The 12,031-nt window shown below is 51.4% G+C and overlaps 2 protein-coding genes across 14 annotated transcripts in view; one reads left to right on the top strand and one right to left on the bottom strand.

The window, feature by feature from the left end:
* Positions 1 to 872: 872 nt before the first annotated feature.
* On the bottom strand, positions 873 to 8,089 carry SENP8 (SUMO peptidase family member, NEDD8 specific). Of its 3 annotated transcripts, none has more exons than XM_062612077.1 (2): positions 7,961 to 8,089; positions 873 to 3,248 (listed from the first exon to the last, which is right to left on the bottom strand). In XM_062612077.1, the coding sequence occupies exon 2, from the start codon at positions 3,203 to 3,205 to the stop codon at positions 2,567 to 2,569; it is 639 nt and encodes a 212-aa protein (XP_062468061.1). In that variant the 5' UTR covers positions 3,206 to 3,248; positions 7,961 to 8,089; the 3' UTR covers positions 873 to 2,566. The 3 variants fall into 3 exon arrangements, with proteins under 3 accessions (XP_062468061.1, XP_062468062.1, XP_062468063.1); XM_062612078.1 differs by lacking the exon at positions 7,961 to 8,089 and adding an exon at positions 7,842 to 7,930; XM_062612079.1 differs by lacking the exon at positions 7,961 to 8,089 and adding an exon at positions 3,652 to 4,105.
* Positions 8,090 to 8,217: 128 nt separating this feature from the next.
* MYO9A (myosin IXA) overlaps positions 8,218 to 12,031 on the top strand; it is a 191,262-nt gene continuing 187,448 nt past the window's right edge. For 8 of the 11 annotated variants that reach the window (XM_062612102.1, XM_062612107.1, XM_062612100.1 and 5 more), the window contains exon 1: positions 8,219 to 8,330. The gene's annotated coding sequence lies outside the window, so the exon portion shown is untranslated. Of the gene's footprint in view, positions 8,331 to 9,089; positions 9,661 to 12,031 lie in introns of those variants that run through there. The other 3 variants (XM_062612105.1, XM_062612104.1, XM_062612097.1) reach the window with 2 other exon arrangements.

The raw sequence follows: 12,031 nt of genomic DNA, 5'->3' as shown, positions 1-12,031 counted from the left end.
CACTCACCCTGTTCAAAGGGGTTTGGAGTTTTTTTTTCTAAACCCAAGCTGGTGCTCTACGGGTTTAACCTTAAAGTGAGGTTTATGCCCCCCAAAATGAGGTTTAGGATTGGGGGTTTCTGGGGCTTGTGTGCCCAGTGTGGTTCTGGATGCTCTGCAGCACCCAGTACAAACCAGGTGCATGGGGGTCCAGCCCAGGCCCGCTGTGTGATGGTGGTGACAGACCCCTCAGTTCCTCTGGGGTTACCCAAGGGGTGGGACAACCCGTGGGTGCAGCTGGCTGATGTGGAGGAGGTTTGGAAGAGCCCCTGGCATAGTTTGGGGGGGGGAGTTCCTGCTGCATGGCCCTGGGGGTGTTCTCCAGCCAGTGTTTGCCTGCCTGCTCGCTGTGTGTCAGTGCTCCTGGTGACGCCCTGCTGGAGCTTATTTGCTTTTCTTTGTGTAAAGAAATGCCACGTAAAAGCCTTGGGTGCAGGAAATGTCCTTGGGTGCTCCCCATGCTGGCTTCTGCCCCGTCCCTTGGGGAAAAGGAACATGGGGTGCACCTGCCCTCAGGTCCCCCCGATGCTCCCCATTGCACCCACTGTCCTGCCTTCCTCCCTCCCCTCTTCCCATGCTCCTCCCTAGCTCAAACCAACCCCTAAAGACAGGATTAGGTGATCAAATGTGCCTGTGTGGCTGCCTCACTGTCACACGAGGTGCTGATGGAGCTGTCCCTGGGCTCGCTGGCTCTCTGAGGCTGATTTCTGCCCAGTTTCACCCACTGCAGGGCACAGAGTGGCCGAGAGGCCACTGCAAGAGCCAACAATCATCACAGCCTTGATACCATTGCACAAGAAGGAACTGGCACAAAGACAGGGTGATACAAGTGCTCAGCTTGGTTTGAGTTTTATTCTGGACCTGGAGCAGCAGTGACATTGCTCTGGGAAAGCCGCAGAGTCCAAAGTGAATCCCCTTCATCGAGCGGCTCAATCCCGTTTCAACCCTCTCCAGGCTTTTCAACTCCACCAGAGCACAGAAGGGTTTTTCCAGGGAGTCTGGAAAGGATGGATGGGATGCCCTGACCCACTGGTGGCACTGCAGGAAGGAGGGGAATGGCCGTGACCCTTGCTTCGCTCCACTGCTGGCACCATGTGTTTCCTCGGGTGTTTTGGAAGAGCCTGGCTGTGGCTACTTACCTTTCTCTTAGCAACAAGGGAAGTTTAAGCCCTTCCTAAAGTTCATTGCCGTGGTGCTGGTACACACACACTGGTGGGCCCGGGCTGGCAGTTTGATGGGTGAAGAACTCCAGGGTAAAAACAATCCTTCCCCCTTTCCTATTCCGAGGGCTCTGGTTAACCTCATTTCCCTGCTGCAGCCGGTGCGCTGGGGTGTGGTTGCTTTGCTAGACACTACCTGAGCAACCTGCTCCTGGCTCCTCGTGAGGGTAGAGCTTACTCCTTACCCTGCAACAACATCCCAGATTAATCTTTATTTTCCTTACTGCTAAGCCCATCTTTTCACAAGAGGATCTGCTGGGAGATCCCAGCCACCAGCCAGCGCAGGAGGGAAAGCGTTTCGGTGCAAAGGGTATTAAGGACTTCTTGGGCTTCAAGCAGACTGGAGTTATCTTTGGCTTTTATAGCTCAAACTCTGTCCTTTTGTTCTCCCTGGTGTGTTTTTTTTCTTTATCTCAAGTAACAGAACTGGTTTTGTGCTGGAGGAAGCAGCACCTGAGTGCTGTGAACGCCAGCAAGGGCTGGGGAGCAATGTGGAACCTCCCCAAGTGGAGAGGACCTGAAATCCTAATGAAAAACACGAACTTCAAAGAGTGAGTGTTCCTTTTCATCTCAGTCAAGTTCCCTTTCCTAGGACTGGGTTTCTCAGCTTCCTATTAATCTTCCAGCGGCTTAGAGTCAGGTTTTAATTTGTAGTAAGAGTAAGGTGGGGAACAGAAAAAAAGCTACAGATTAGGAGCACCTGTCTGAAGAAAAGTGATTCTCTTTTTGCCTGGTTCCTTAATTAATCGTAGCATTTCCTTTGGAGTCTCGTCTTTTGACAGGTAACAGCTCAGTATCAGGTTTTTGGGGGGTGAAACAAATCCTTGGTGCTAAACCCCAGACTGCTGGAATGCCCCTAGTGGGAGGCACAGATAAGAAGCAGCTGTGAGAAAGCAGTTGGGGGCTTGGTTTTAAGGGGCATTTGCTAAACCTGGCTTGGAGCAGCAATGCCTGTGGCCAGTTAAAGCCACCTAATGAGGGCATGGTGTCTGCTGGGCAAAAGGTGGAGAAGTCTCTTTAGCAATAACCTCTTTTGCCACAGCAGTTAGTGTAAAACTTCACCACGAGAGGAGGGTTTTCTTTGAGAGCAAAGTGACTTTTCACGTTACAAGTTCGAAGGCCAGTGATTTCCAGAGGGGGCTAAGGCTTTTTCAGGAGGAAACGGGTGTTGGGGGTCTAGCCATGCTGGGGGGGTTACATTCTTCTTCTTTGGGGCAATAATGTGCATGGGCATCTCCCTCAGGCACTGGGGGTGCTGCCTCGTGGATGGGGAAGGCAGTTTTTGGAGGGTTGGAGCTGCATTTCCATCACTTCTGTGCCAGTTTCGTGATGAGAGCTTTCCACTCCGATCTCTTCTGTGTGATGTAGGAGGGGGTGAGGAGCTGCAGCAAAGGCTCTGGCCAACCTCTGAAGTATCCCTGACACAGAGCCTCTGTGTTGCAGATCACGTACATCCCACAGTCATAGCTGTTCTGCTGGGCAGGCGCCTTCTCCTCCACGAAGGTTGCTTTGCCCCCTTTTTTTCCCAAGAACGCCTCCAGCTTCCCTGCCACTTGCTTGGCATGGACAGAGTTGCATTTACTGTGGGAATCATAATGAGCAAAGCACTTTTTGTCCCTGAAATAAACCAGTAAGCTCCAGTGGGTGCCCCCAGCGACCTGGTTGGAGTTGTCATTGATAGGCAAGAACACCAGCTTCTTGTGGAGAAGGTCCAGCGGTTGAAGGAATATGGCTATTTCTTCCTGACTAAGGGCACACTTAATGAACTGAGCCACTTCGGGGCTGATAAAACAAACCTGATCACTGAACTCTTGGAACTGGTGGTTGGCGAAGTACTCAAAGGCAAACCCAATGATGTGATCGTTGAGCCAGTTTGGGGGATCCAGCAAGGCCACGTCTGACTGCCTCAGCAAACTGTCCATGTAACTGAGAACAACAGGGTCCATCCTGCGCTCGTCCGGGCCACAGCACTCCAGGCAACTTCGAAAGCTGAAACGTAGAAAGGGAAGAGGAATTAAGGAGTTGGGTCAAACCTGGGACACGATGCAACTCAACAGACATCTAGAGGTCCTTCTCAGGAAGCTAGAAGCAAAAGCCTGGGTTTCCCAGATGGGTATTTGAGGGACCAGTGTTTGAACCATCTGCCAGAGGATAACAGCTCCTCATCTGCAGTGTGTGATGGGTTGAGCCAGGCTCTTTGGCTGCTCTAGGAGCAGTGTGTGGCTCCAATTAGATAAGTATTTCATCATTATGATCTTAACCTCAAAGAGAAGTGATTTCAAAGCAGTTCCTGCTGGGGAACTGCAGGCACGCCTTCGGTTCTCAGCTTAGTGCATAAACCATATGCGATCGAGGAGAAGTCAGCTGGTGTCTTGGTGTTTCAGTGCTTTACCTGCACAGTGGCAATCGCTGTAACTCTTTGCATCACGGGTATTCCATACACAAAAGCCTTTCAGGGCTGTCTGACAGGCAGATGGTCCCTTTCACCCAGCAGATAGTGCCACAGCTCAGTGCCAGACGCATGACCTGTTCCAGGAAAACCCGCTGGCCCGCCACCACAGAAGGCAGGGCAGTGAGGAGGCAGGAGAAACAAAGCAAAACAAAGCAGTTCCCTACCGTGGGAATCTTTAGGACAACCTTGCTGGTTGAGATCTCAGTAACTCAAATGCCACTGAGGCTGGCTGGGCAGCAGAACACCTATTGTTGTTTTAACTTGCTCAAGTTTTGCTCACAGAAGGAGAAAGCACTCGTGGGTGCCCTGAGGGGTGAAGATCCCTGCAGCCTTCCACTGGGGATGTCCGCCTGCCAGCAGAAGTGACTGCTTTCCAATCTTTTACTTTGTTATTTGTCCAGGCTACAGAGGCTGCTTATCCTCAAAAAGGCACCTGGAAATCCAAGTAGGCTGTAGCACTCCTGTTTGAGGACATACTCAAGGGACTTCCAGGCAAGACTTCTGACCCCGACTAGTTTCCCTTTATCAGGTTATTTGAGTATCCAGTAATTCTGGTCTTCCTAGCAGTCATGGAATTAAAGAATGGTTAGGAAAGGACCTTAAGATGATCCTATCTTACGTAATTCCTTTTCAGAAGCTGCTGCATTTGCTGCCTTCGTATCACAGGGGGATTAAGGTGTGTTTCAGAGCACCAGGACATGCTGATCAACAGGCAACACAAAACACTCTCCAGCACTGGACTAGGACTTAGAAGGAGATGTTCAGAAGAGAAACTGCTGATTTAAACCCCCTATATCAGCCCTAGTTTTCCTCTTGCCGGGCTCCTCAGCTGCTGCGCTGCACTATCAGACCCTGGTAACTTCTCTCCTTGCCAGGACAGGGCTAGAAATGCTGCAGCCAGGGACAGTGATGACATGACGTGGTTTGGCCTCACCCTTTCCTCATCTGTGCCAAGAACAGCATGAAAACATCTTCGGATTTCCTAAAGCACCGTGTGAAAACGAGCAGTGATAAGATCATCTAAATATGATTCCCTATAAATAGGGGAAATAAAAAAGATCAAGTTGTGTTGTTTACATGTTAGGAAGAAGTAGATTTGTGCCTCTTATCACAATGTGAATCATGAAAAGCTATCATTCCTGGCCAGGTATGCATAAATTAAGAGAGATTTATCTCTAAAACATCTTGGCAAGGTTACATCACATGTGATTTGTAAATACCCAAATGGATGAAGCATGCTGCATGTGTAACACGTCGGAAGGAAGGGCTGAGGGCGAGTATCTGGAGCTTGAAAAAGCTAATAACTGTTTGTGTATGGCTGATGGATCCGAGAGATGCCAAGCAGCAAGAGTCACTGCAGAGGAAGCGGAGCAGTCACTGGTATTTGTACTGAGCCAAACACAATGGTATTTGGATGTGCTTCCTCCGTTAATGAACTCAAACTATTTCCAGGTTTGTGGAGCAAATCCTTTGCAACAGCCTGCAGTAGAAAAACAAACCAAACCCCAGACCAAGTCTCAGTAACTCCATAGCGTGCCTGAAAATAGTCTTGTGTAAAGAGCAGGTTTAATGGGGTCACTTCTGGCACATGCCCATACAAGGCCCCACATTTTCCTTTACTGTGTGGGGTTTTCTGCTTCATCTTCTCCTAGGGTTGTATGAAGCAGTAAGCAGCTTTCCATTCCAGTCCAAGTGGGATTATAGGCTAGGGAAGGAAGCGTGTGTCCTGTGTTCTGTTCATTTTCCACTCTGCAGGGACATCGTTTGGGTTATTTTTTTGGTTGAGGAAAAAGAAAAAGAGACATTTGGCAGCTTCCTACAGTCAGGAAGGGAGAATGGTTATAGCAAATGCTTAATTGCCACTAACTACTACTTTTAATTTTATTGCCATCTGGTATTTGCGAAGCTGGTTGTGAGCTGTGCAGGGTGACTCACCACGTGTAGCACACAGCTTAAAGGAAAACCCTTCGCAGGCTGCGATGCCTTTCAGAGCCACTTAAGGTAAGTGGTGAGGACTGGGAAAGCGTAGCAGAGCTGGGAAAAGCTGTTTGGGAGGTTCCTTCATTTGGGAGAACCTCCCCATTAAAGCTCAAGATGAATCCACAGAGAAGCTGGGATGTGGATCTCAGGCCTCTGATGTTAAGGAGTGTTGAAATCCAGTTGCAGATCACAGAGAGCTCTGCTCAGACACAGCCAGAATTTGCTTCCTGGAGGCTCCGGCACACTCTGTTCAGGAGTTTTCATCAAAATAGGAATAAATAGTGACGCAGGCCCAGAACACTTGTTGGAGGCTGCCAGCAACAGCCTTGGTTGTTTTATTTGCATATTCATAGTTGGAATTTGGACAAACTCTGCGTAACCCTCAGTGCCTTGCAGAGATATTTGCTGCCCCATTTCGAGTGCTAAAACAAGAACACCAGGGAGAGAAAAAGGAGCATTTCCATCAAAACATCATCAAGCCCACTGAGATGAAACCACTTCATTTATGGATTTGAAGACGGTGCTGTCTTGCAATGCCTTGCAACATGGCAAGACATCAAGTTTCTCTCGTCTTGAGGTTGTAACAGTTTAACAAACGAACTGCTGCCGTTAGTGCAAGTTTGCTCCATACACTGATGGGAGCACTTGGCGCCCAGGACACGAGGCAATGCCTGCGTTTTGTAACCCTTCACAAAAATAACCCAAACCTGTTATTTTCACAACATTAAAGCTGACTTCCTTCTGCTTGTGATTGGTGCCTTGCACTATGAAGGCAACGCTTGAGAACCAGGGAGTGCAAATCCTTAGTCACCGAGTGTAAATAGGCAGTGATGGAGCAAAGAGTATAAATTAAGGATGAATCAGATTCCTAGAGTCTACTTTAATAAATTAAAGGTACTAAGAACAGCCAGAGGCAGTATTTGAGGGCACCACGTCACTAAATTCCTGTACCAAGTCTAAAGAATATGAAGGTAAATACAAGAAAACACCTGAAAGATTATTCTTTACTGGGGAAGAGCAGGATGGACAGAGAAGTTTTCAGCAGCTTGGCTGAGCTTATTGTACAATCAAGAATAAAAGGCCCCATGTTTTCCCTTTTCACTGGAAACACCAGTAACACCATGTCAGCACTCTGCATAGTGGTTTTGTTAATCGTAGCATCATCAGATGGGGAACATCAGTTTCTGTGTATCAGTGTGAGCTGGGCCGGGCCACCTGCACCTGAGTCTCTGTATTCACCTGTCTCCTAACAAAGCCAAAGAAGAAACTTGAGCAAAACTGAACAACTCAGCCAGAAAAGAAGCACAGTTGTCTACTCTTTCATTAAATATAAGCAGTCTCTGTAGCCTAGAGATTTTAATTCCTGTATGATAAAAGAACAGAGCCTTGGCAGGTTCAATACATCCTGAAGGCTGGACTTGAGGAACACATTCAAATTCCTGTATGCACAGACAATGCCCAAACCTTTAAATCCCCAACAAATTCCCCAAACCAGGGGTGTGCAGCTGCTCTGCACAGCCAAGCTCCAGCGCCCTGCTTCATTTCACAACATCTCATGGGGCAGTCAAGCAAAAGCCGAAGGAACTACACCAAACCAACTGGGTTTTGCTCCCCAGGGTGGGGTTGGCCAAAGTGTTAAGTTTAAGAGATAAAAAAACCCAGTAACTGGAATGTGTGAGGATGAGGCTGCTGGAATAACGATGGGATAGCCCTCAGCTCTCTCACCAACAGGACATTAAACCAGGCGCTGATGGATCATGTTCACCTACTTGGAGAAAGGCTTTACCCAAGTGGGACATGCTGGGAGGGAAAACCCTTTGCCTGGAAGACAAAGACCTAAAGGCCGCAGGAATTCAGTCATGAGAAGGAATTTGGTCAGAGCAATGGCTTTGGGTCATCGCTGCTCATGGAGACGTGACCCAGGTGATGTGCTTGCTCCCGAGCTTCTCCCACCGGCTCGGAGCCGGTACCGGCCGGGATCAGAGCCCGGTGCGGGTTCTATGGAGATAAACGATAATGAAGGGGAGGGGAGAGGAGAGGGTTCCCCGGGAGCAGGGCCCAGCCGGCAGCACCGCTCCCCGCGAGCCCGCCCAGGCCAAGCTGCGTGCGGGCAGCCCCGGCTCCATGTTTACCGATTTTAACCATTTTACCTCAAAACTCGCGCTGAAGCCTCCGGCCCCCCAGACCCTGAGGGCACGGCGACCACCGCCGGCCCCTACCGACACCGCTGTTGCCATGGCAACCCGCGCCCCCCGCCGCCGCCGCTCACCTGCCGCCTCATTCCCCGCTCGCCCTCCGCCGAGCCGGCACGGGCCGGTTGCTGCGCGCTGCCGTAAAGCCGCCAGCGCCGCGTCGTAACGAGCCGGCTGCCTCGGGCTGTGCGCAGGCGCGGAAGGAGGGAGGGCGGCCAGGGGGCGTGGTCTGAAAGGGGCGGGGCGATGGGCGGGGCGAGCGCCCTCCCTCCGCCTCCCCACCCCTCCCGGGCGGCGGCGGGTGCGTGCGGGCAGCGCGCGCGGGCGGCGGGAGCGCTCGGTCCTGCCCCGACCCCCCCCCCCCCCATCGCCTCAGCAGCGCCCCCTCAGCGGGAGCCCCCTCAGCGGCCGCAGCGGGCGAGGGATGCGCCGCGCCCCGGCACCCAGGTGAGAGAGCGGAGCGGAGCGGAGCGGGGCGGCGGCGGCCCCCGGTGTCCCCGGCTGTGAGGTGGGAGCGGCGGGCGCGGTGCCGCCGCTCGGGGCCGGGGTGGCCGTGTCCCGCTCGGCGTGAGGCGGGCGCGGGGCAGCATCGCCCGGTGCCGGCGGGAGCCTTTGTTCGGGAGAGCGGGCGAACCCCCCTCCGCCCCGCGGCGGGGCAAGATGGCCGGGCCCCCCCCTCACGCGTGAGCGGGCGCAAGGTGCGGAGCGGGCCCCGTCCGCGCTGCCCCACGCGGGGCTGCCGGGCTGGAGCTCCCCGCTGCCGGCGCGCTGCTGCCGCACCAGCCCGGGCTGGGCTGGCCGCGCAGGACGCGAAGGCAGCAGCCTGAGCGGGGGGGATCACCCTTCGTGCCCCCACTGTCACCAGCGGGCGGGCGGCGTCCTCCCCGCAACACCGCACCCCGAGCGGGGCAGCAGCCCCGGTGCCGCGGCGATGGGCGCTGCGGACAGGCACCGGCGTTGGCAGAGGAGCGGCCCGTTACGCCACGAACCGGGAGCGGCGTTCCCCATTCCCACCCCGCCTCATTTCTGCGTTTAGCGCAGGGTTTGGCTCGCTCCCGGCACGCCGGACCTTTGCGGGAGCGCTGCCTCTCCTGAAGGCTGAAATAGTCGGTATTTCGTTCTGGAATTTTCCTAAATGTAGCTGAAACCGCCCTTGTTTTAATCCCCCCCCCCCAAAAAAAAAGAAAACCCTCCGACGTGAGTCGCGGTAGGACCTGCCGTGAGTTCAGAGCCGGGCGTTTTGCCGCCCTTCTGCTTCTAGCTCAGCTTCCTCCTCCGTTTACGTTTTCATATCCTGAAATCAAGGGGAGATTCATAAAGTCAGAGCGTGAGCTCAGCAGAAATCATGGCTTGCACATCCCTCGCCGCAGCGCGCTACCCTGCCCATCGGTGTGCGTAGCGGCAGAGGAAGGAGAGTGCTGCTATGGGGAGAAACCCAGCTAAATTGGTAACAAAGCGCTTTGTAAGAGATTATTGTTGGAGAACAGGTTCCTGGCCAGCTCGAGCGTTTTCCCGACTCTTTTCCTGGGGGAGCGCTAGGAAATGACACGGGAGCCTCGTCCCTCCGGAGGAGGTGTGTGTGGACGCGGTGGTGACAGGCGGTGAATGCGTAAGCGGGACCTTACTGGGCTGAGCTTAACCACAGGCACCCAGCAAACACGGGCTGGGGTCAGAGAGGCAGCGTTATCTCTGAAGAGCATCTTCTTCAGCCTGTCACCCTGGAGTCATGCGATAATCACGATTTCCCCTGTGTCCTTGAGTAAACTCATCCATTTAGGTGACTTTCCTCATTTTCTTTTTCTTTAATTTTTAGAAATCGAATCAAGAGGCTTTTATTTCCCTTATGGAGGCTTTCCCAACCTTTTCTCTCGCTCTTGGCCATGATTTTGCATCCCCAAGCCCATTTTGGAAGCTGTTGGTTCGACTGCTGGCAGTAGGGAAACAGCAGTCAGCAGTGGCAGCACACTAATAAGCTTTTGTTTCCTGGGCTATCAGTGATGATGCAACTTTATATATCTATATTTATTTATTTATTGCAACCAATACACAGATCAGAATGGCTTTAGAGATGTTTCGAAAGGCCTTTGGTCCATCAGTGGAGCTTCTGAGTAATCTAAAGAAACATCTTTATTTGAATTCCCTGATTCTCTTTATGTTCTAAAGGAATATTGAAATGCAGGCTCAGTTTTTGCAGACCATGCATCTGAGTTATTTCTTCTGTGCATCCACAGCTCCAGTTATGATTTATAAAGTTCATGGTTTTATATATTTTTCTTTTTTTTGGAGGGGGGGTGGGGGAGAGCTGGATTTTAAGATTTAAAGGTATCAAATGGCTGACACAACATCTGCTGTTGCAGTATCTTGCACAAGCACAGGCACAGCTGCCATCTAAAACTCAGACTCGCCAACGTTTGGGATCCTTTGCTGTGAAAATCAAGCCATCTAAATGTTTCATGCCTAAATTATTTTTATCTGGGACGTTCATGGTACTTTTAGTGCATCACGTTGGCAAGAAAACCTCTGGGAATGTAAAGCATGTGAGGTCAGGCTCTTGAGAAACGGGAAAGCTGGGGTTACCTGCGCAGCCTTCATTTAGCTTGTTATGAAGTAGGGCTGCACTAGAAATCCTAGTCATTCATGTATGCCACTTGATTTCTGTAATGACGGCATCCAGCTCCGGATAGAGGAACAGATTGTGCCTCTGCATCACCCACAAGTCAACAGGGGGAGTAATGGGAGCACAGGGATGGTGCTGGTTCCTCCGCTGGTTGGTACCACCATCCCGCTTGTGAGGAAGACTGTGGTTCACCATGACAGCCTTGGGACCAAGCACCCCTTAAAGCCTTAAATACCTGGAGTAGTGCAATGGCGGGTAAATGTGATCTGAGAGTTTCTAAAGCCCTTTGGGGTGGCTGGTTTTGGTGGGTGTAGCATGGCTGTTCTCTGCCAGATTCTAGTTCTTGATCCAAACTGTGCAGCTCTTCAGCATAATTCCTTAAAAAATGCATTTATTCAGGAGAAAACCAGGTCGCTGAGCCACTTGGAGTGTCTGAGCTGGTCAAACTTGATTTCAGGAATTCCTGCATCCCGTTGCTTTGTAAATAAAATGGGATTGCAGTCCCACTTGCCTGCCAGATCCTTGAGAAGAGCTGCTGTCTGCGGGAAGGAACCCCACTGGTTTTAGATGTGGGTTTTCTTTGCTGCCGCATTGCCCCTGAGGTTCAAGGAACCTTTGTGGTGTAGTTAGCGAAGCCCTCAGCCTGGTCCTGGGGTCTGGCTCCACAGGGCAGGCCGGGTGCAGGTTTTGGCTTTAGAAAATGTGTGTTTTGTGTGTGTTGAGGTTAAAAAGAGCATCTTATTTCCTCAGTCTTGGGTCCTGTGTGCTCACGTTTGCTGAACTTTCTCTTGAGTGAAGGGGATTTCTCTCTTCTCTAAACGTAAACATGAGCATAAATATTTAAAGGATCATGGCTTAAGTTTGGGAATTGGAGACTTTCTCCAGCATTCCTCTGGACAAAAGCAGCATCATCAAGGATCTGGGGATTGGCTGGGTTGTTCCCTGCTCTGGGAAGAAGCTTGTTAATGGTTTGGGCTTCCTGCTGCAAAAATACTACACTGTGTGTTCAGGTTTGATGGCTGGGATTGTCACAGAGCTCAGGCATGGGCTCTTACTCCTAAGGATGAAATTCTGCTGATGGGATGTCTATAGATCATCAGAGTTGAGATGATTTTGATGGTCCTTTATTGTCCTTTCACACAGGTCAGATTTTTCCATAGGCTTTGGGTATGTGTGTGAGCACACAGGTGTTCAGGGTTGAGACTACATAAACCAAACATGTGAGACTCTGCCAGATAATGGATAATAACAGGAAAAAGGGAAATGGAATAGTCTTTGTTTTTTCTATGTGACTCAAATCTCAAATCTTGCTACCACAGTTGGCAGGTCCAACACTGGTGTGATCGTAGGATAGTTAGGGTTGGAAAGGACATTAAGATGGTCAAGTTTCAACCCCCCTGCCATGGGCAGGGACACCTCACACTAAACCATGTCACCCAAGGCCTCGTCCAACCTGGTCTTGAACACTGCCAGGGATGGAGCATTCACAGCCTCCCTGGGCAGCCCATTCCAGTGCCTCACCACCCTAACA

Source organism: Pezoporus occidentalis, unplaced genomic scaffold (assembly GCF_034315485.1).
Source record: "Pezoporus occidentalis ecotype Australia unplaced genomic scaffold, CSIRO_AGI_Poc_V1 ctg159, whole genome shotgun sequence".
Taxonomy (NCBI): Eukaryota; Metazoa; Chordata; class Aves; order Psittaciformes; family Psittacidae; genus Pezoporus; species Pezoporus occidentalis.
Note: the sequence above shows the minus strand (reverse complement) of the source record. Positions and strands in the feature narration are given on the sequence as shown.